This window comes from Dacryopinax primogenitus (assembly GCF_000292625.1).
Source record: "Dacryopinax primogenitus strain DJM-731 SS1 chromosome Unknown DACRYscaffold_7, whole genome shotgun sequence".
NCBI classification, from domain to species: Eukaryota; Fungi; Basidiomycota; class Dacrymycetes; order Dacrymycetales; family Dacrymycetaceae; genus Dacryopinax; species Dacryopinax primogenitus.
The window spans coordinates 366012-387184 of NW_024467204.1; the positions used below are offsets into that span (position 1 = coordinate 366012).

At 53.3% G+C, this 21173-nt stretch overlaps 11 protein-coding genes across 11 annotated transcripts; 8 read left to right on the top strand and 3 right to left on the bottom strand.

Annotated features, from left to right (window-relative positions):
• Positions 1-5: 5 nt before the first annotated feature.
• On the top strand, positions 6-182 carry DACRYDRAFT_50944 (uncharacterized protein; the record flags this gene model as incomplete). Its single annotated transcript, XM_040775019.1, has 1 exon — positions 6-182. A coding segment is annotated over one exon (177 nt), but the record flags the coding sequence as incomplete, so codon positions are not given.
• Positions 183-312: 130 nt separating this feature from the next.
• On the top strand, positions 313-648 carry DACRYDRAFT_21671 (uncharacterized protein). The gene has a single exon (XM_040772493.1). It carries the CDS (start codon positions 439-441, stop codon positions 592-594), a length of 156 nt encoding a protein of 51 aa, XP_040629532.1. The 5' UTR covers positions 313-438; the 3' UTR covers positions 595-648.
• A 36-nt stretch (positions 649-684) lies between these two features.
• DACRYDRAFT_106704 (cytochrome P450) lies at positions 685-2613 on the top strand (the record flags this gene model as incomplete). Its single annotated transcript, XM_040768316.1, has 9 exons — positions 685-990; positions 1043-1098; positions 1151-1556; positions 1605-1708; positions 1758-1776; positions 1836-2022; positions 2075-2097; positions 2145-2488; positions 2541-2613. 9 exons carry the CDS (start codon positions 685-687, stop codon positions 2611-2613), a joined length of 1518 nt encoding a protein of 505 aa, XP_040629533.1.
• Positions 2614-2836: 223 nt separating this feature from the next.
• Positions 2837-4071, top strand: DACRYDRAFT_78495 (inositol monophosphatase). Its single transcript, XM_040776347.1, has 4 exons — positions 2837-3033; positions 3091-3223; positions 3275-3464; positions 3511-4071. Exons 1-4 carry the CDS (start codon positions 2943-2945, stop codon positions 4036-4038), a joined length of 942 nt encoding a protein of 313 aa, XP_040629534.1. The 5' UTR covers positions 2837-2942; the 3' UTR covers positions 4039-4071.
• A 32-nt stretch (positions 4072-4103) lies between these two features.
• Positions 4104-6414, bottom strand: DACRYDRAFT_78498 (uncharacterized protein; the record flags this gene model as incomplete). The annotated part of the gene is made up of 6 exons (XM_040776348.1): positions 4104-4532; positions 4591-4947; positions 4992-5300; positions 5345-5805; positions 5880-5994; positions 6045-6414. 6 exons carry the CDS (start codon positions 6409-6411, stop codon positions 4168-4170), a joined length of 1974 nt encoding a protein of 657 aa, XP_040629535.1. The 3' UTR covers positions 4104-4167.
• Positions 6415-6904: 490 nt separating this feature from the next.
• Positions 6905-8608, top strand: DACRYDRAFT_51243 (uncharacterized protein; the record flags this gene model as incomplete). Its single annotated transcript, XM_040775034.1, has 7 exons — positions 6905-7054; positions 7108-7223; positions 7274-7377; positions 7424-7564; positions 7614-7697; positions 7742-8192; positions 8260-8608. The coding sequence occupies 7 exons, from the start codon at positions 6905-6907 to the stop codon at positions 8606-8608; spliced, it is 1395 nt and encodes a 464-aa protein (XP_040629536.1).
• Positions 8609-9007: 399 nt separating this feature from the next.
• DACRYDRAFT_21673 (uncharacterized protein) lies at positions 9008-10689 on the bottom strand (the record flags this gene model as incomplete). Its single annotated transcript, XM_040772494.1, has 4 exons — positions 9008-9353; positions 9411-9737; positions 9806-10129; positions 10177-10689. 4 exons carry the CDS (start codon positions 10684-10686, stop codon positions 9327-9329), a joined length of 1188 nt encoding a protein of 395 aa, XP_040629537.1. The 3' UTR covers positions 9008-9326.
• Positions 10690-10881: 192 nt separating this feature from the next.
• On the top strand, positions 10882-11943 carry DACRYDRAFT_88405 (V-snare-domain-containing protein; the record flags this gene model as incomplete). Its single annotated transcript, XM_040776850.1, has 5 exons — positions 10882-11061; positions 11115-11318; positions 11411-11490; positions 11663-11745; positions 11819-11943. The coding sequence occupies 5 exons, from the start codon at positions 10882-10884 to the stop codon at positions 11941-11943; spliced, it is 672 nt and encodes a 223-aa protein (XP_040629538.1).
• A 684-nt stretch (positions 11944-12627) lies between these two features.
• Positions 12628-15178, bottom strand: DACRYDRAFT_115673 (molybdenum cofactor biosynthesis prote). Its single transcript, XM_040770051.1, has 8 exons — positions 14991-15178; positions 14819-14936; positions 14588-14755; positions 14414-14534; positions 14139-14365; positions 13853-14076; positions 13681-13801; positions 12628-13565 (listed from the first exon to the last, which is right to left on the bottom strand). Exons 1-8 carry the CDS (start codon positions 15090-15092, stop codon positions 12826-12828), a joined length of 1821 nt encoding a protein of 606 aa, XP_040629539.1. The 5' UTR covers positions 15093-15178; the 3' UTR covers positions 12628-12825.
• Positions 15179-16716: 1538 nt separating this feature from the next.
• DACRYDRAFT_99714 (uncharacterized protein) lies at positions 16717-18188 on the top strand (the record flags this gene model as incomplete). Its single annotated transcript, XM_040777616.1, has 3 exons — positions 16717-17484; positions 17532-17767; positions 17818-18188. 3 exons carry the CDS (start codon positions 16717-16719, stop codon positions 17987-17989), a joined length of 1176 nt encoding a protein of 391 aa, XP_040629540.1. The 3' UTR covers positions 17990-18188.
• A 1181-nt stretch (positions 18189-19369) lies between these two features.
• On the top strand, positions 19370-20890 carry DACRYDRAFT_21678 (uncharacterized protein). Its single transcript, XM_040772495.1, has 3 exons — positions 19370-20205; positions 20255-20496; positions 20557-20890. The coding sequence occupies exons 1-3, from the start codon at positions 19447-19449 to the stop codon at positions 20732-20734; spliced, it is 1179 nt and encodes a 392-aa protein (XP_040629541.1). The 5' UTR covers positions 19370-19446; the 3' UTR covers positions 20735-20890.
• Positions 20891-21173: the final 283 nt, after the last annotated feature.

A 21173-nucleotide genomic window follows, 5' to 3' on the forward strand; every position in this document is an offset into this window, starting at 1 on the left:
GCGCGTTGGCACCGTATTGGACGAAGAGGTTGGGAAAAATAGATGGAGATATGCTCCTGGGTGCACAGGTTAGCCCGAGAGGCGGGGACGTCGGGGTAATTTGGGATCAAAAGAAGGGGACTGTCCGGTTGATAGGGGATGCAGCCGTAGTGGCTCGGGGCGAACTGCTTCATTTACCATGAGAGGTTCAGGATGTAGCAACTTGACAGATGATGGATTTGATTGCTCGGCATCCAGCTTCGTGCTGTCTTAAGACCGGGGTAAACGGGCCGAAATATCTCCTGGATCGAGGACATTACCAAGCGTGGGTGTGCTGTACCCAAGTCACTGCGCAAACGAAGCTGGCTTGGGTGATCCGAAGCCTGAGACCATCAACTTCACCGGAAGTCTAAACTCTGGTGAGATAAGAATGTTGGACCCTCTATTCATTTCCGAAACATGAATCATGAGAATTCTCGCGGGTTCGCCGTTATGAACGGTTATTCTGGAGAAATATCAGGAATATTTGATCCGTATATCAAAATTGCTGACTGCTCGCAGCTCCTCTCTCGTACAGGGCAATTCTACTCGCTTTCTGGAATGATGGCTGACTGAACCGCGAGAGTCCACCTTGCTGTCATAAAAAGGAGCTCTTTGACCTATGTTGTTGTTTTCGTTTCCCCTGCGAAGTCCTATCTCAAGGCAATGTTCTCCTTGCCGCAGCTGGCTTTTGGCGCTGGGCTATTGTGTCTCGTCTTCCTATATGCTCTGAGAGGGCCCAAGGGCAAACTGCCCCCTGGTCCTCCGGGGCTTCCCATCGTCGGCAACCTGCTGGAGATCCCCACCAAGCAGATGTTCCTCAAATTCGACGAATGGGCAAAGAAGTATGGCGACCTGTACACGGTGAACGTCGCCGGGAAGAAGATCGTCGTCTTGTCATCTGCCAAGAGTTCCGGGGACGTACTTGATCGAAAGTCGGGCGCGACAAGTGGACGACCGAGGTTCGTTATGGTGCGTAAAGATTTGCAATCAGTGGTCCAGTGGTTGCCTAATATTGGATAAGGCCGGGGAAATCATGTGCCACAACCTTCTGTACATGTTCATGTCCCCTGGAGAGCAGTGAGTCCACGTCTTGCGCGTTTAAGGGACCTCCTACCTTACAAATGAACAGATGGAGACGTCTCCGCCGAGTGACACACGAAGGTTTCAATATCCGCGCCTGCCAGGCGTACTACCCTTTCCAGGAACAGGAAGCTGCCAATCTCGTCCGGTCCATCATGGCGGAGCCAACCGACCTAGGCCAGAAGCTGAAGCACGCCACGGCAGCAGCGACCTGGCGTTCGTTGTACTCCGGTCCAAGCTTGACAGAAGAAGACGAGGCCAAGGTATGCGGGATCGATAATGTTGGTGAGACGGTCCTTGGGGCGAGCATGCCTATGGCTTTTCTGGTGGATGTGATTCCGGCGATGAAGATGCTGCCCAATTGGATGGCCGGGTGGAAGGCTTGGGGAGAGGAGTGGTTTAGGGAGAGTGGCAGGTTCTTTCATGGACTGCTTGATGATGGGAAGCAACAGAAGGTTCTTCCTCTCAACAGTGGTGCGGTTGAATATTGACGTTTTTGATAGAAAGGCGTGGAACATCATGTTGGATTTATCGCATCGACGGCCCCGTCATTCAAGAAGTTTGGAGTCACAGAGCAGGAGGCTGCTTGGACTGCTGGAGGCCTATTGTAAGCGTTATACTTCGACATAGCGACCTTCCTAATGCTGCTTGATCAGTATCGCCGGTGTCGAAACAGTGAGAAGCAGCTCACTTTTCAACGGATCAAATTGTCTGATATGATATGATGATGCTAGAGCGGAGCCACACTTCACTACTTCATCCAAGCAATGGTCCTCAACCCCGAAGTCTGCCGCGCCGCCCAAAAACACGTCGATTCGGTCGTAGGGAATCGTCCGCCTACGTTTGATGATCGCGATCAACTTCCATACGTCGTTGCTGTCGTGAAGGAGACTATACGATGGAGGCCTGTTGCCGCGCTTGGTACGGAAGTCGCAGAGCATAATCAATGCAAGCACTGATGTTGTTCCTCCAGGTGTTCCGCATGTCGCTGATGAAGTAAGATAATGTTGGGGTGTCAAAAGATCTTCTCACAATATGTGTAGGACTTGGAATATCGCGGCTACGTGATTCCCAAAGGCACGCAGATCATCGGCAATATCTGGTCCATAGCGCACGACCCGGCCTACTTTCCATATCCAGAGCAGTTCCAACCATCGAGGTTCATCGACTCCTCCGGAAACATCAAAGAGCCCTTCCCAAATTATCACGACGACATCGTTGCCTTTGGTGCTGGAAGACGTGTCTGTCCAGGAAGAGACTTTGCCAACAACATGCTGTTTATCGACATGGCTTACTTGCTTTGGGCTTTCGATTTTGAGCTGGCCAGGAACGAGATGGGAACGAGCATGCCGGATACGATGAAGTTCGACGATCATGGGCTTATCATGTGTGTGCGATCAGTCTTTTTGGCTTATCTACAGGCTGAGATTGGTCTGTAGCCTTCCAGTGGAATTTCCTTGTGTTGTCAAACCACGTCGGAATGATCTGGGCGAGCTGCTCGGTGACATGTAGTAATTGACTGTTCGTATCCGTATCGAAACTCGTATTTTCTCCTAAAGTTGCGTGATCCTGAAAATATGAGAATATGGAGATGATTGTAAGATGGGAAGACAGCGTGGTTGGTGCTGTGTTGATGTTGATGCACAGGATCCTTCACGTGCACGCTTCTTCCGAAAAAGGAAGTTGTAATAAAAAGACATCATCGAACGTGTGCCGAGGGTCTGAAGCAATACGCCGAGCTCTGTAGTCATTCCACACTTCTCTCTTCGACGCTCCATATACTGTAGACTAATAGACTACACATTGCTGGCAGGGTGACATCCTCTTTCTGTACGACCACCATGGCCAACGAACTTACCCAGAAGGACCTCGATGAAATCCTGACATTCACAATCGCCCTTGCGCGAAAGGCTGGCGCGCTCATGCTCGAAGGTGCGCTCCACGAATTTCTACTTTCGGTACACTGATACATAAATGCGGCATATGAAGGAAGCAAGGCCATCCTCTCGTCGCACGACGTATCAGAGAAGAAGAACGCAGTGGATCTGGTGACGGAGTACGACGTGCGTGTGGAGGAGCTCATTCGGAGCGAGATCGAGCAAGCCTACCCATCTTTCGCATTGTGCGTCTTCTCTGAACCGAATACTACACATTCTCTCACGCGAGATAATAGCATCGGGGAAGAGTCCTATGCCGCAGGAAAGCGTCCCGAGCTAACAGACGCGCCGACCTACTGCGTCGATCCGATTGACGGGACAACAAACTTCGTGCACGGGTTCCCGCACGCCTGCGTCTCCCTCGGCTTCCTGTACAAAAAAGAGCCCTCAATTGGGGTAGTGTTCAACCCCTTCCTGGACCAGATGGTGCGCCCTCCATTTCTCCTAGATGAACCAGGCTGAATGGGGACAGTACTCCGCAATGAAAGGACATGGGGCGTACCTTAACCAGAGCACGCGCCTTCCCGCACACCCGCTCGCTCCCTTCCCTTCTCTGCAAACCGCGTTGATAGGGATGGAATGGGGCTCCGACCGTTCGGCCTCCACGATGGGTAAGAAGACGCGCAGCTTTACCCAAGTAGCTGGGGACCCTACTGGTGGGGTACGGGGAGGGAAGATGGCCCATGGGTTTAGGAGTCTTGGCAGCGCGGCGCTCAACTACTGTGCTGTTGCAGCGGGGCAACTGGATATGTATTGGGAGATCGGGTGTTATCCCTGGGATATCGCTGCCGGTGTCGTCATCGCTCGTGAAGGCGGAGGGCAGGTGTTTGGGGATAAGGCGAGTGCACTGGAGGGAAAGGTGTTCACGAGCGATATGATCTGGGGGAGGAAGTATCTTGTTATCCGGGGAGTGGCGGATACAGAGGAGAAAGGAAGCGAGACGCAGAAGAGGATCGTCAAGGGGTTTTATGAGTGTGTAGAGGAGTGGGAACAGAGCTGAGCTCGCGCAGACAATAGACAAATAGATCTCAAGAATGAATAGAGTACAATCATACAAACACTGCTCTGCAGGGTATCCCGAACTTGGTATTCAACTGCATGGTGACTAATCCACGTGCGAAGGCTCATCTCATGCTTGCTGCCGGCCTCCAGGTCTCTGGCGACTCCTCGTCGGTGGTTTGGGCGAGTTCAAGTTCGGCACCCCCTGCCTAGGCGTAGCATCGAGCAGTGTCCCTTCCCCACTTCCCCCTATATCCTCAGAATCAGAAACGAAAAGTGGCGGCGGCCTAGGCGTCTCCGGCAGGTCAGCCCTCAGCATCTCCTCTAACAAGAAAGAGAAGTCCAGCCCGCTGTCCTGCAACAAGCGCTTGGACTGTACTCGTACGGCGTTGAGAGATTCGGAGATCACTTCGCTGGAGACGTCCGGTCCGTACACTTGTCGGCGGAAAGATGTGGCGTACAGTTCTACTTCGGCTTTCGCCCATTGGACCATTCCTGACATCCATTGTAAGCGCCGATTCAAGGAATTACAAGCGTAGTGCCGGGAGCGTACCGGAAGCCATATCATTCTCCTTAAAAGCGGAGGTGTACCAGTCGCTCGTGAATTTTATGCCCGTGAAAGTGACGACAGCCAGCTCGTTGACGTACTGCATGATATCGCCCTCGAACCTGATTGCTCTTGCGCGCTTACGGATCACCTCAGAGCGCATGCGGAGGAGGGCGTCACGGGCGTCGATGGCTGCGCCGAGCCGGGTAAGCAGGCCGACGAGGTGAATGACAGAGGCTTTCCGGTGGATGGGGGAGGAGAGGTCGGAGAGTATTGAGCTGCGGAGGGACTGTTCGAAGGTGGAGAGTTTGGACTTGACGCTGTCTGCGCTTGAGGGAGAAACAGCGGCGAGGAGGGATTTGCCTATTCATGTTAGACATGTTGGGGATGGGAAGGGATAGACGCACCTTTCTCGATCAGCTCGACGGACAAGTCCCAGTCTCGGAGGGCGATGGCCACTGTCAGCTCGTCACTGAACTCCGCGACGGTGCTAGCGTCTTTCTCGCTCTGAACATTACCCCCTCTAGTAGCAGAGACATCCGCCACTGTCATCCGTCTGCGCTCTTGCTCTCCTTCTCGCTCCCGGCGCTTCTTGGACTGTAGGTCTTCCGCTACTTGCCGGAAGGCAGCGAGCAGCGCACGCTTATCAGATGGCTTCTCAGATCGGTAGACAACTGTCTCCTTCCCCCGCTTGATTTTGATCGCGTTCGTAATATCTGCTCCTGTCAACCAAGGCCAACAAATGCCAGAACGCGCTCACCAGCAGTATCCTTAACATCCAAAACCAAGATCTCGCTGAGCCCCCAACACCTATCCGCGACCAACCGTCCCCCCTCGCCCACCCTCCGCCTCCTCTTACTTGCCACCAGCAAGCTATCGTCCAACAATACCAAATGCACGGGCTTTTCGACCTTATACGTAGCGGGATTGAGCTCAAATAGGTTCGGGCTCTCAAGCACGACATGCCGGCCCGGAATGATAGGTAAGTGCTTGGCACTGCCTTCAATGCTCGCGTGGAGCGCTTGAAGCTGGACGGTGTAGAGCGTTTGGAGGTCGGCGAGCGAGGATCGGGTAGCTTTCCGTCTGTCTGCAGAGGTAAGCGGCTCGTCCACGCTGAGCAGCTCGGGCATGGCACGCCATTCGGAGAGGGACTCTTTGAGCTCGAGCATATCGTTCTCGAGCGTGCTGATCTCTTTACTGATCAGGACAAACTCTTCGTAGCTGCGCATATAGGCATCAGACATACGATGTGACAATCAATAGTAAAGGGGTAAGATGGGGGGGAAAGCACGCACTTTTTGAATACGTTACGCCGGAGATCGGTCTGTGTCGCCATATGCGCAGTTTCCAGTGTAATCCTGAGCATCGACAGTTCTCCCTCCGACGAGCGTGCCAGTTTCTGCCTCAAATCTCCACTCCCCATCAACACTCGCCCCTCCGAACGAAAACAAAGCACTCACAAGCATCAGGATCAAACTTATCCCCAGCCAAGACCTTCATATCCAGCGCTCTCGGATCCTCTCTCAGCACCTCCTCCGTCACACCAGGTTCTTCTTCGCGTTCGTCAAACCTATCCACCCCAGCAGGGATGACCGGCACCCTCGCTTCTGCCTGGCCAGGTAACGGTGGTGCCCCAATGCCTGGAAGACCAGGGATCCCAGCAGCGTAGCGCATCGTCTGCCGCTTGCGTAGCTTGTCACCTACTCGGGACTTGCGTTTGTCCATCATGGGACCGGCGTTGGGCGCTGGACCTGCGGGTCGGGCGGCTCCTGGTGCACGCCGGGTTCGCAGAGATGGGAATTGAAGGGCGTTGGCTACGGCGGACATCTTGCTATTTTGAAAGAGTGAAGATGCTCAGCAAGTATGCAGTGCTCAGTTAGTTGTCGCCAGTAGTTGTATGAGCCAAATATCCAACAGCAGTAGTAATGGTAATGTTGTGCGGTGATGGGAAGAATGAGGCAGCGACGAGGCCATTCACGGTCACCATCGCACCGCAATAGGTTAGTGGCGTCACAGGATTCATCAAAGGATCGGCTCAGCGCCTTTTCTCTCTTGCACACGACCATTTCGACGTTGACTATCCATACTGACGATGACAATCTAACTGTCTAAATGGAATAGACTGAACAATAACATCAATAACTGGTTGATATTCTATAATAACTGCCAGTACTCCTCATTGCTCTCTTTGCACTCCACGGCCGCCGTCCTCTGTTGACATGTTCACCATGACATTCAGGGTCCAGATAAAAATGACGTCTCTCTCCTCCTCCTCCTCCTCCTCCTTCCCCCCTCCTCTCCCCTCTGCTCGACGGCCAGGATGATCTACTACCTCAGTCCCACACAGCTTCGCCAGCTGAAGACATACAAGTACTCAGGAGAAGACAAGTCCTTCATATCCCGCTATGTCCTCAACCCATTCTGGACCTGGTTCGTCACCCTCTGGCCAAAATCCGTCGCCCCTAATACCGTATGCCCCCTTTCTCCTTGCTTTCTTCGCTCGCTGAGGTGGATTGGACGCAGATAACTGCCCTGGGACTAGGAATCGTCTTTCTGAACTTTGCAACACTGCTGTGGTACGACCCTCTCTTCCTAGCAGAACGCGGTGACGCGTACATCCCCCAATGGGTATACTTCACGTGCGTCCTCCGCGTCTCCACCATGTTCGATAAGCTAACATAGTACCAAGATGGGCAGCGGGACTCTTTGCCTATCAGGCGTTTGACGCGATCGACGGGAAACAAGCGAGGAGGACGGGGATGGCTGGCCCTTTGGGGGAGATGTTCGACCATGGTATGCCTCATCCTGTATGCACATACATCTCTTCACAGAGAGACAGGCTGCGACGCGATCAACACGACGCTCGAAGTGATCCTCTGTGCTCAGGCTCTCAATCTCGGCAGGTCTTGGTGGACCGTTGCCTCGGAACTGGCGACGCTTGCGAATTTCTATCTGACAACATGGGAGGAGTATCATACCGGTACGTCCCTCCCCTCCCAACCGACTCACACTAACAAGTGAACTGGCAGGGACGCTCTATCTGGGCTACTTCTCAGGACCGGTAGAAGGGATCCTCATGATCGTAGTAATCTACATCATCACCGGCTTCTACGGTACGTCCTCTCTTTCCGCCACGCACAACCCTAACCCCCTCCAGGCCCATCATTCTGGGACACCCCCCTCCTCACCTTCCTGCACCTAGACCACCTCCCTCTCCTCCAGTCCATACCCAACAAAGGGCTGAACGAATACTTCATGATCTTCGGTGCCCTCGCACTATTATACAACATACTCTGCGCATACAGGGACGTAGTGCTCGCCCGTCTTGCGCGCAAGCAATCCGTCTTCCCGCCCCTGCTCGGCCTGATCCCATTCATACTCAGCACCTTACTCCACCTGGCCTGGCTCCACCTCACCCCCTCACCTTCCATCCTAGATAGCCCGCACTTCCTCCCCTTCCTATGCGCGTGGGGGACCCAGTTCGCACACATGGTAGGCAGGATGATCCTTGCCCACGTAACCAAGTCGTCGTTCCCGATGTGGGACTGGGCATGGGTCTGGACGGGTGGGGTCGTGCTGGACGCTTGGTTCGCTCTCGTTCGTGGGAGGTACGTCTACGTCCCCATCCCCTTCCCCCTCCTTGCCCTCCTTCCTACACCAACTCACTCTCCGCAGAACCCCCCTCCTCCAGCCCCTCCAAACCGCCATCATCTACCTCACCCTACTCCTCTCCCTCATCTCCTACATCAGGTTCTGCACACTCGTAATATGGGACATAACCGACTATTTGGGAATTGCCTGCTTTTCGGTGAGCAAACGGGTGGGGGGGAAGTGGAAGTGGGTTGGGAACGGGCTGCCGGATGGGGTGGGCATGCGGGTAGGCAACGGGAATGGGAACGGGAACGGGAATGGGAACGGGAACGGGAACGGGAACGGGAACGGGAACGGGAACGGGAACGGGAACGGGAACGGGAACGGGAACGGGAACGGGAACGGGAACGGGAGAGCGGGAAAGGAGCAGTAGACGGGTCAGATCTCGGACTGACGAGATCCGACGCCGGCTCTCGTTATATGGAATATGGGAAACTCCGGTTTACGGAAATAGACAAGCTAAGGTGATACCGATACCGATACTGAACTGATAGAGGATACACGACAGGAATGCCACCCTGCGGTTGTACATAGGCTCTAGAATACTCATGATATCGTAATCCTCAAACGATTAATCTACCTTACTTTCCTTTATTTCGTCTCACTACTGCCGGGTGGTAGTTGGTCGTGCTCGGAGCTTCTGGGTTGTCCTGTGAAATCTGAGAGATTTACACGAAGACGTGAACTAGTACTGCTAGAAGCACCAGTGTACGTTCATCCGCTGGTTCTGAGAATGGGGACTCTGGTGTACTTGGGGATCTCATGCGCTCAGGCGACTAATATTCTCATTCTCATTCTCGTTCTTGTTCATTTATTAAACACCCGCAAGGGGGAAAAGGATCAAAACCAAAGAGTGTAAGGATCTGAGGTGAGGTGCGAGGTGTGGACACACCCGTCGACGGCCAACAGCCAACAGCCAACAAGCAGCAAAAAACAAAGAACAACATACAACAACAACGACCATACCATACATTTGAACATCTCCGCGTCTTACCACCTACAGCAGCTTTCCAATTTGTTGATTCTCTTTATCTTTCCATCCCGCTCCCTTTTCCAAGCACGGTACATTACCGTATTGTGTCCATGCGCGTTCACTCCTCCAAGACCGCGCGGGTATGCTACAATCCCCCCCATGAACCATCAGCCACTTGCCATATCTCGAGAAACCCACTCACCGCCGCAGGGTCCAGCGGGTCCAACCCCCCCGCCAACCGGAGTGCGATGACCATAGCACTCCAATCCATCTCTTCCCACTTCCTCTCCCCCCCAAGCCTCTTTCTCTCCCTATCCCAGGCACGGGCAGTAAGCATATGCTGATGGGCAAGGTCGACCATCGGCATAGGACAGTTCTTTTCCTCTACTAGGTGGCGGATGTGCCCTGCGTCTTTGAGCCCGCCTTCGATTGCGAACCCTTTGGAACCGTCGAATTCCGAATGCAGGAGTTTGTGCCCGTACCCGATGAAGGAAGGGGCGGGGAACATGTCTTTTATAAAGGAGTAGAACTGCGCAAAGAAGGGAGGGAGGGAGTAAGTAGGCGGGGCGATGTCAGTGAATAGAGGGGGAAACGCACAACATCCGTTCCCAACCCGGCTTTTTCAGCCATAGTCATGCTCTCGCTAAGCATCTCAATCGTGCCCAAGACCATCGCATTGCCAATCAACTTGAAGCTCGCTGCGCGCTCCACGTTCTCGCCCACGTCGATGATCTTCCTCGCAATGGCGGGTACGAGCTGGTAGGCTACTTCTTTCTTCGCTATGCGGGGACCGGCGAGGACTAGGATGAGCTGGGCGGAATGGGCTGCTGCGGGGGGGCCGAATAGGGGGCACATGAGGAAGTGCCTGTGGGGGTTCTGGGCACAGAGGGAGTCGAGTTTCGCTGCTAGGGTTGGGTAGATCTGCATATATGAGGTGAGCTGCACAGAGCAGGGAATAAAGGACGTACGGTACTCGTCTCGATGAAGATTGTGCTCCTTACTCTCTGCCCTGAGACTTGGTGCTCCTTCACCTTATGCGCTTCGAACAAGAGGTCATAAGTGTCCTCCACAGCCTTGTCCGTGCCCAGACTGGTGAGGATTACATAACACCGGTTGACGACTTCCTGCACGTTCTGGGCGATATAGATCCTCCCCTCCCCCGCTGCTGCGGCGAGACGCTCGGATTTTGCCAGAGTGCGGTTGTACACTGTGAGCGTCTGCCCTTGGGGCAAAGAACGGGAAAGGTTGAGTGCCATCTCGTACCCCATATTTCCCAGTCCTATGAACCCGTAGGCGGGTGCGTGGGGAGAAGGAGTGTGAGGGCGGGAATAGGGGATTGCCATGTCGCTGATTGAGGATGAGGAAGGGATACGCTGTGGTTGAGGTTGATCAGGAGGGGTTGATGGAGTGAAAGGACGTAAACGTTGTTGAGTTGGGAATGAAGGACGACGAGGTATATGGTTGTCTTCGTTTGACATTGTTGACGTGGTTGATGACGTGTTGTTTGTGTCTTCGATGGTTTGTACGATGTCGAGTAAGAAGAGAGAATGAACGGATGCATTACAGAGTGCTGGCAACAATATACGTCATATAGAAATCACGTGATAAAGTGGCAGTGTATTCATACGTAACATCATTCTCTCTCTCCTCTATCCCCTTCACTCTTAGCACTCATGGCAACATATGATTCCCTTCGACGTTCACTTCGAACTCTAGAATCAACACTAGACGCAAAATTAACAACTTACTCAAAACTTGCTTCTTCAATACCTTCTTCCTCTTCAGGCGCATACGAAGAAGCAGGCACAGGAACAACAGAGTTAGAGGAAGACATCTCCTCTCTCTTGGATCGCGTACGTTCCCCATCCTTTTGCTCTTTCGTTACTGACCACTGGACCTCCAATAGCTACGAGACCAAAACGACCACCTTTCACGTATCCTTTCCACTCCCTCTGCACCGTCCGGCCCGTCAGTGTCTCACGCTGTCCAAAGACACAGAGACGTGCTGCAAGATTTCGTAAGGGACTTTAGGCGCACGCAGGCGAATGTCAAGAGTGCTGTCGACCAGGCAAACTTGTTAGGCAGCGTTAGGGGGGAGATCGAGTACGTTGCTTGTTGCCCCCCCGCCCTTCTGCCTTCCCTCCTTCTTTGGCGTTGTTCTCGGGATCAAGCTCACGCATGACTAGGAACTACAAAACCCAGCGATCGACGACGACTGATGCGTTGTTAACCGAACGAGGGCATATCGATTCCTCACACCGGATGGCAGATGAGCTACTGCAGTACGTCTTCCTTCTTCATTCTCTAACTACCGAACTACCTCCTTCCTGCTCACCTTCGCTGCCCCCCCCCCCTCCTGTCCTGTCCTGTTCTGCCCACCTCCTGCCCCCGCCTTGTCTCCTTCCTTTCCATTCTGTTCTCTCCCCCTTCCATGCTCAAACTAATTAACCCCAGACACGCACACGACACCCGCGCGGAGTTCCGCACTCAATCCCAGTCCCTCTCCAGCGTCCAATCCCGCATCTCCACAGCACTCAGTACGTTCCCCCATCCCCCCCATCCCCCTCCCCCCACCCCTCTAGGCGCACCGGCTAACCCCCTACTCCGCAGACAGCTTCCCAGGGATAAACAACCTCCTTTCCCTCATCCAGTCCCGTAGGAGGAGGGACGCTGTCATCCTTGGATGCTTGATCGGGGGGCTGCTGGTGCTCCTTTGGAGGTGGATGACTCGCTGAGCTGGGGAGGGGGGGCTCTAGTGAGCGATGAGATGTGGGTGGTGGGCGGTGGGCAGTTTGGCTTGGGAGTGTGGAGAAGGCGGTGGATAGTGGGCGGTGGGCCGAAGCAGTGGTGGGAAGAGGATATGTTACCACTTGTTATGTTACCCTTTAGGCGTCTGATGAACCTACACGACTTCAATGTACGATCTACATCCCTACCTGCCAGTGTCCTGTCCTGCGTCGCCTCCCCAGCTTCTGTCCCGCTGGTTGGGGTTAGTAAGCATCACACCCAAGTCCAGAGCTGATCAAACGATATTCCGGATTTCCGATGCGGGTGGGTGCCCGCGGGTGGGGTGTGATCCGAGAGCATGGGTGGAGAGGGGGGGCGGGGGAGGGGAGGGGGGTATGGGTCAGGTTGGGAATGTGCGCCATGCTAGAAGGAAGAAAGGTACGGCTATCGTACCGTGGAGATTTCTAGGCTTTCTGCCCGGTCTGGACTTTGATCTACATGTAATCTGAAAACGATTTCCTCGTATGGGGATCGGGATCGTCGCGAGGAGTCATGGAGCAGCAGCAGTGGAGTGGGTCGTTAGCTACAGTAGGAAGGTGGGGCCAGATACAGGATACAGGATGAAGGACACAAGGCAGTCGAGCGCGCTAACAGAACAGAACGAACAGAACGAGCAAAAAGTGGTCATTTGTCCCCAGTCGGGATTACATGATGGTCGGGTTCTGTAGGCTTTCCGCGATCTGGCGGGAACGAAATGACAAGTCCCTCCGGAAAATCCGTGGGATGAGATCCCGGGTGTCGACGATACGGAACTTGGCTGCCCCGGAGAGTCATTGCCCCGCCCAGCGCCGCGAGCGACGCCGCCCATCATCTTCCCCACAGTCCCACCGCTAAGCGCTCGGCTCTCCCGGTGTCAAAAAGTCCCCGCTCTTCCCTCCCTGCTTATGTACCACACGCACGTCCCCAATCTCCATCTCCGCGCCAGCGACGGCTTTCAGCATGTCCCACACAGTCAGGAGGGAGACCGAGACCGCGGTAAGCGCTTCCATCTCCACGCCCGTCTTGCCGTCGCAGCGGACTTTGGCTACGCACTGGATCCAACGCGAACCCGAACGCGAATCATCGTCTTGTTCAGGGGAGAGCGTGATGCTAACATGTGTGAGCGGGAGGGGATGACAGAGGGGTATGAGCGAGGAGGTGCGTTTGGCTGCTTGGATACCGGCCAGCTCGGCCGTGAGGAGAACCGGGCCTTTAGAGAGCGCCTTGGCGACCCGGTCTGTCGTGACTGGGCTCAGCTCGCTGGCGGGTCCCGTCACGGAACCCGGGTCCGTGACAAGATCGAAAGCGATTTGGTTGAGGTAGATCCGGCCTTGCGCGATTGCTGTCCGAGAAGTCACAGGCTTGTCGGTCACGTCGACCATTGCGGGTCGGCCGGATGCGTCCACGTGCGAAAGCTTTGGGCCTTCGGACCTCTCGGCCGCCTCGACCGCCGAGGTGTGCATGAATGTGCTGTGCTCGGCGGTGGAATGCCGATGTTTTGGTGACGACGTCAATGTCCATAATGGGAAAGTGGGAATCAGAAGCCTGGACGGCGGACACAGCCTTCTCGGAGACGGGGAGAAGATGGGACCTGGATAAAAGGTGTTACAGCTGAGATTACGCAAGAAAGACCATAATTTCAAACGTACCTCAACCGCCAATCAGAATCATAGGTCGATTATTCACAACATCAATGTGCTCCATACCTGCGTGCCTCGCTTTTTTCCGCCCCACAGCCATCCCGATCAAGCCCATCAGTTCCTCCTCTGTTGCCCCTGAGCGGAGTGCGTCGCGTAGAGACACTTCATTCGGACCGAACAAGCAAACCTGAGTACAGGAGTCAGGAAGCGTGGTAAATGTAAACACAAGACAATGCACTTTGATGTTTCCATCTGCAGTGATGCGTAGGCGGTTGCATGTACCACAAAAGTGGTCAGACATGCTGCTGATAAATGCAATGCTGCCTCGATGCCCAGGAATCTCGTATGATCGTGCTGTATCGTTGAGCGAATCTTCAGCCTTGCGAACATTGGGATATCGCGAGGCTATGCGATGTAGAAGATCCCCAGATGGAACCATCTTCGCTTTGTCCCATTTGTTGCCTAGAGGACAGGAATTGCTGCTTTAGCCCACACAAGTTCCGCCTTGGTCGGGGAATGCTTACCCGTAAATGGCATGAATTCGATGAATCTGACGGATAATGGACGCTCCTTAGTCATTTCGACAAAGTCAAACACCTCGGAGTCATTCAGACCTTTCACAACTACCACGTTGAGCTTGACCGATTGTAATCCGGGTAAGCTCAACGCAGTGTCAAGCGATTTGACCACCGCGTCGTGCCCGCGACGTCGCGTGATTAGCTCGAACTTGAACTGGTCAAGGGTGTCGAGGCTGGAAGTCTGTTAGATATTGCGGATTCGCGGTGTCAAATAAGCGAACCTCAAATTCAGATGTGTTAGACCATTCTCCACCAGATCGGGAAGCTTGCGATGCAAGGCTAATCCATTGCTCGTCATGCCAATTGATTGCAGGCCGAGATCGCGGAGGCCGGACAGTCTGCCTTGACAGGGCCAATCAGCACCATTAGAGGACAAAACACCGCCCAAGACATACCAACTAACTCGACAATGTTTCTTCGAACGGTGGGTTCCCCACCAGTAAGTCGGAGCTTCCTTACTCCCGCGCGAACGAAGAGTTCCGCCAGATGCACAACCTCGTCGTCCGTGAGGAGCTGCTGAGGAGGGGATAGCTCTACGCCATCTTCGGGCATACAATAGAAACCTGTACCCGCATATATTCAACATGCATACTTAGGTACAGCCTGAGGAGAACATGCTGACGTACATCGTAGATTACACTTTTCGGTGAGAGATATCCGAAGATAATCGTGCTCGCGATTAAAAGCATCGATAAGCTGTGGTGCGACCTGCGCTGATTGTGAATCTATTTCAGCAATCTTGAGCTGAATAGAGGTTCATTGACATTCAAAAAAAATGATATCAGTCTTAGCACTCACCCGGGCTACATCCCGCTTGACCGATGCGGCGCCGATTGCAAGCGACCGAGCACCGGCTCGGCGCAGTACTGCGACCGAACCAGACCGGAGAAGATATTGCATAGCGCTCGGAGATGGAGAGAGAGGAGGAAAGGGGGAAAGTGTTTGAACAGGACCTCAGCGATGCGCTGGATGCCCAGTGCATTATGCGCCCATGACCACCTTGCGAACAAGTGAGAAGCACCACCCGGGCGTAAACACCCGCCACTTTTATTACAGGTGCTCCCAACGGCTCCGGCGTTTCCGTTCCTTGCCAGCGAGCGCTCATCCTCCTCATGTCTACTTGACCCGGCGCATCTCCAACGACCGCTTTTTTAGGAAATTGGACCGGCGCTCGATTCGCTTCACCAAAAGCTGGCTTGCTTCTGTACCTCATTGATCTTTGATCAACGCGGTCCTCATTGCCACTTGACACAGCAAAGGCATTTCTCCGGAATCACGACGAGTCACACGGCGCTCGATCACGACAATGATCCACATTGTGCAAAATTGTTGGCGTGGGGTCTTGTGACACACATAGGGCGAGAATGGCACTGTAATACACCATCCTTCTCGGCGATGAAAGGAACATATTAGTAAACTAATATGGCGATTCAGTTAGGGCATGGTCGAAATCATCAACCACACGCGACGTGGAAGACAAATTCCCTTGGCCACATCTCTCGCTCACCCGGCTGAGATCCAATTTTCACCGCAAACCTCTGATTGTCCAAGTCATGGATGGCCAGGCTGTGCATTGTCTATACGGAGCCAATGAAGGGACTAATCCGGGCATTCAGAAGGTGCGGATGGCGAGGCGATGCAGCCGCGGTACTATCGGCTACGTTCATTTACCTCACGGGAAGTTGTTCCATTGCTTCGACCTGTGGCATGTCCCATGGAGAAGCAATCTTCATGGTTTACCTTTTCATTCACTTCGACTCAGGGACTTTTCACAGGCGGCACCGACTTCCGACCATCACCACATCAGGCTCCGATCCACATGGAATGACGGGCGCATTATACACTATCTTTACTATCTTTTTCTGAGGCGCTGCCTGTTTTTTCGAGGGTCGATTCACTGTCGTGCACCGACTACAGCTCCCCATCCAACCCGCTTGCATGGACTGCGTGCAGCGCTCACCTCTGCCTCTCCCGTTGATGATGTTTTCTGATTTATGCATGTGTTGTTGAAACACCTGTGCTGTGAACCCCCCTTGCCGAGCTCGCTCGCAGGATGGGAGTTTACGGCGTCTCCGTGTATTTGCGCTCTACATTCAGTAACCTCTCCATCAACGTGATTGGAAGGCATCAACCATGCAGCGATTCGTCCGAGAGAGGCAAGTGATGCCGGGGTTGAATTTTCGGTTCCTCGCTTAGACAATGGGAAGTATATCGACACAGCACAGGTCTGGGCGCTCTTTTCATCAATTGTGTCGTCAGCTCACTTGCCCTTAGTTCGGCGTATATAAGACCGCCCAACGAAGGGTTCCTCCCCCGCACTTCAGCACTATCCTACGGCCCCAGCTCGACCTAATCCTACACTAGTCTCCTTCAAGTAATAAGGCCCCCGTTCTCCCACTATACTTCTCGTCCTATTCCTCTTTCAGTCTTTCCTCGATTTAGCATCCTCCATTGTTTAACTTTTGCGACAACGGCTTTACCCCCAAACGTCAAACTTTACACCACAATCTCCGCCTAATTCAACATGCCTGGCATCACCCGTAGTCCCACCGCTCGTCGCGCCACTCTGGGTGCGGTACCGGCCCGTGCGCCTGGCATTGTCCTCGTGGTGAACCACGAATCGGCTTCCGACTTTGTGCTGGCAACTGGCTACATCCTCCAACACCACCAAATGCGAGCCAATATGATTTTACCTTACGCCGTCACCTACCAAGCCAAAGAAGGCAATGGCAAATCGATCCCGACGGCTCATGACAGCAAACAGTGGTTGAGGGAGCGCCTATCTTCCATTTTGGCTCAGCAAGCACGTGCATCAGGGGGCGAGGGAGCTTTCCCCGTTTATCGCGAAGCCTACTGGATGTCCGTATGGTCGGTCAATGCTGGCGTGACGTCTTTAGACTTTGCGCTCGCTTGCGTTGGCAAGAAGCCACTGTTTCTCTTCTCACCCAAAGAGAAGTCCGAATTCACCGACGACTTCCTCCAGCCAAGGATGAGCGCCCTTGCCAGTCGCATACTTCAAGTCATTCCGTCCAAACGGGTCTTTTCCATATTCGGTCCCACTCGCCCCATTCGCAGCTTTTCTGCTATATGGGCTCACATCAGCGGCCATTCCATCTACATGGACCGCTCGACGCGAGCAATCCAGCCATTCTATCACGCCTCTTACACCTTCTGCACCTCTCAGACTTTTAGTGGCGCTCGGGCTCTCCCACCGAACCATCGTGTGCGATTGGCCGATGCGAGTCACATACTGAAGGCTGCACCCCTGTGCGAAGAATTTGCGAATGACTCCGTAAGTGTTCTTTATAATTGTATCGCCGTCATTAATTTGCGCCGCAGGTCATCTTCCCACTTTCACCAGAGGGTGCAATCGAAGAAGCGGCTGATATGATTGCGAAGCGTCAACTTTGGGTCTATGAGATCTTCGACGCTAGAACCCAGAGCGCGGAAGTTGTTTCCATCGTCGCAGTTACCCGGGACTCTGATGATGTCGCTGCGATTTCCAAAGTCTTCACTTCTCCCCAGTGGCGTGGCAAGGGCTTTGCTCGCAGCATCGTTGCCATTGTTTGCCGAGAGTGAGTTCAGCCTACCCGGAGTCCGTCCCCTGAGCTGATCGCCTTCTCAGAGTGCTCCAATACAAGAGCCGGGTCGTTCTCTACGTTGCTCATGATAACCCGGCTGCGGCAACTGTGTACGGGCGTGTTGGATTCGTTGGGGTTGGTGAGAACCCGCCGCATCCCGAGGTCGATGACTGGATAGAGTTTGGTTTCAACAACACTGTGCGTGGATATTGGTGAACTGGAACGCGCTCAGCCAATACGACGGGGCCATCTAACGAACATATCTATTTATCCACTTGCTTAATGTTAATCAAAAGCGACCTATACCGTCAGCCACTTGTAGTTTTAGTATTAAAAAGACTACCTATCGTAGTAATAATGTGGCTCCCGCAGCTAGGACTATTTTGCACATACAATCCTATCTACTTCAAACCCGAACTGCCCGAGACGAATTGTGCATTGCTGATGAGAAGGAAACGCTTGCAGATCTGCAATCACATAAATCAAATTTCCATCAAGTTTCCGAGAAGCAGACCGGATACCTGCGTATTCATGCCCTCCCAACGAGCAGTGCTGCTGGCGCAGTCCATTGTTGACGAGTTGGCTATCCGCTCTTACGCCGCAGAGCCTGGAGCTGGAAATCCAACCCTTCGGAACGATTGCTAGATTGGGATCTGGTACTTACAAACTCGGCCGAAGGTTGGCATAACGACACCGTGTTTAGACTCCGGGAGCGGGTGCTATAATCGTCCTGTCCAGGCAGGCACCGGCCGCACGGTGTACTGCCTCCCTCTTCGTTAGCGCCGGCCGAACTGATTAAGGGTTGCCACTAAAGAGACCAATTGCTTGTGCGCAGTAGAGCGGACCGGGATGAAGATCAACCAAACCCATATTCGAACAGGCGATGCATTCGAATGCAAGAATGTTATGGCTGTGAGAAAAACAATGATTCGTTCTCAGTCACAGATCTCATACAGAAGCTTATGACTCCGAGCGGATGCAATCGCGAGCTACTGTGCTTTGCCCCATGTTCTTCATCAGCTGGAGTCAGACTATCCACCTTAGAAGATCGCATCCTTTCTGACGGCACTGGAGTCACCTTTAGCTGCGGTTTAGACACCATCTGCCTCGGGAATCGCATACTACCTTGGTGATACCCGGCACCGCTTGACGTTGTTCAAGTCCCGCCATGCGGAGATTCTTGATGTTCGGCCTTTCGACGTAGTACGCGTTGAACCCCAGCTTGGAATGATGACTGGAGCTGCCGCCCTGAAATGACACCCGTGCTTGATCATGGGTCGTACCTCGTTGGCCCAACCTTTTCCGGGTGATTGGCCCGGGATACTGTATACCTCTGTACTGGGGCCTAGAACCTGGAACTTCCGGTCCCCGAATGCTCCAAATGCAGGCGAAATGGCAATCTCCCGAATGTTGATATTTTCGTTATCCGAAAAACTCAATGTCAATCAAGAGCACAGTTATCCATGAGTCAGCATGACCTCGCACCGCTTTACAATCCCTTATATAAACACTAGCTCGGTCCTTGTCAACCAATCCGTCTGTGTCACCTCCAACACCCCTCACTTTGTTTCTTCTTATCTTCTTCGGACGAGCCCTGCTATTTGGATCCTGCGTACCTGCATATAATACGCCCTGCTCGAATCCTACTCTCATCCCACATTCTACGTCACATAATGAAGGACCTTACTGCTCTCTCGGGCTCTTCCAACCGGAATCAACTCAAGCCTTTACGTCAGCCCTCGTCCATAATCTGCGTTAACACACACTTCTCCGCTCGGGATATGCTGCTTGCCGCGGGCCCCGACTTGGAAGCTAATCCCGTTAAAGCCAACCTAATCCTATCCGATGCGGTCGAACGTCAGGTAATAGAAGGCTATGGCGAAGAAATCCCGTCTTCGTTGGAAAGGCGGCGGTGGTGGGATGCCTACATACGAAATATGGGGAAGACTGAATCGTTAATGGAACCGTCAAATCGAGGAGCCGACGGTAGACCACTACTACGAGATGCCGTTTACATTTCCGTATGGACGCTAGATCAAAACTCTCGAACACTTGATTTTCTTATTGCTTGTACCGGTCGCAAGCCGGTCTTTGTATTCACAAACCATCCTTCGGACGCTCTCTCGCCTGCCTTTCTCGAACGGCGTCTTGTTCCCCTCGCCGAGCGAATGAAGCAAGTGATTGCGGAGCACCGTGTCTTCTCGATTGTGGGGTTGGAACCTGTTACGGCATATCTAGCATCGGTTTGGGAAACCCTTACCGGTCACTATATTCTACGACCTGCTTATTACGAAGCCACACACACGTTCTGCACCCGCCAAACCCTCGCTCGCCCCAGGCAGCCATTTGCTGGCGAATGTCGGATGGGTCTTGCCACAGAGGCACATATCACCCAAGCTGGCAGGCTCTGTAGCGTATTCACTGATTCCGCGGTACGCGCATCGGAATGTGTTCTAAGGGCTTCTGACTGAGATAACCTAGCACGACGATCCATACAAACTCTCTGTTAAACAGGGTATCCAGGAAGCTTCGTATCTTATCGGACGGAAGGAGCTGTATGTTTGTGAAGCACCACTTCCGGGCACCGGTGCGTACGAAGTCGTGTGCATCATCGCGGTTACCCGGAAGTCCAGCAAAGTCGCCGCGGTGTCCAAGGTGTTCACTCATATGAACCATCGAAGGAAGGGTTACGCCAAACATCTTCTCACCTTCGTGTGCCATGAGTAAGCCCGACACTTCTTCATATGTTCGAAACGCGCTGACGAAGCTGTTACCCATGCTAGCGTACTGCGGACGAAGGAAGTCGTAGTCCTGTTTGTTGGTCATGACCTCAAGACAGCCGCCCATGTGTACGGTCGAGTAGGGTTTGTCGGCGTCGGGGATCGGCCACTCAGCGAACGCGCATTTGTGGAGAACTGGTTGGAGCTGGGCTTCGACAATGTGGATATAGGTCACTGGTGAAGAAGTGCAAGGTACCCAAAAGAATCTCTGATGTAAGCATAATGGACAGGGGTATACCCTAGCTTATGTTGTTGGCCGTCCCTCCTGCTGTAACCTAATGGGGACTACTATTTACCGAATCATGTATACCCCTACCCTCTCAGAATCAATAATTTATTATAATTGCACGGCTTTGTGATCGTACCAGTTGCGCGATCTCACTGTAATATATCTAGTATCCCCAGAGGACTCTTGAGTTGTGATGAGGTTGCACCAGACGTGCCGCAGTGAAGAAAGGTGTTGATCAAGCACATTTCATTCAGCCGATTTTTACCTTTCCTTTTGTCGAAGGAATTTCACTTTTCTACATAATACTTGCCGCCCGAATGACGGATGTCTTGTCAAGTTGAATAGTGCATCGTGTAAATGGCCACAAAATATTTGTACCCTAGACGTCGAG

Coding starts and splice junctions, on each gene's coding strand:
- DACRYDRAFT_21678 (XM_040772495.1), top strand. CDS start 19,447: ATGAAGGACCTTACTGCTCTCTCGGGCTCTTCCAACCGGAATCAACTC. Junction 20,206..20,254: donor GCGTATTCACTGATTCCGCG/GTACGCGCATCG, acceptor GAGATAACCTAG/CACGACGATCCATACAAACT. Junction 20,497..20,556: donor CTCACCTTCGTGTGCCATGA/GTAAGCCCGACA, acceptor TACCCATGCTAG/CGTACTGCGGACGAAGGAAG.
- DACRYDRAFT_21671 (XM_040772493.1), top strand. CDS start 439: ATGAATCATGAGAATTCTCGCGGGTTCGCCGTTATGAACGGTTATTCT.
- DACRYDRAFT_115673 (XM_040770051.1), bottom strand. CDS start 15,092: ATGCAATATCTTCTCCGGTCTGGTTCGGTCGCAGTACTGCGCCGAGCC. Junction 14,937..14,990: donor TCAAGCGGGATGTAGCCCGG/GTGAGTGCTAAG, acceptor ACCTCTATTCAG/CTCAAGATTGCTGAAATAGA. Junction 14,077..14,138: donor CGAATTCATGCCATTTACGG/GTAAGCATTCCC, acceptor CCTGTCCTCTAG/GCAACAAATGGGACAAAGCG.
- DACRYDRAFT_78495 (XM_040776347.1), top strand. CDS start 2,943: ATGGCCAACGAACTTACCCAGAAGGACCTCGATGAAATCCTGACATTC. Junction 3,224..3,274: donor GCCTACCCATCTTTCGCATT/GTGCGTCTTCTC, acceptor GCGAGATAATAG/CATCGGGGAAGAGTCCTATG. Junction 3,465..3,510: donor ACCCCTTCCTGGACCAGATG/GTGCGCCCTCCA, acceptor GAATGGGGACAG/TACTCCGCAATGAAAGGACA.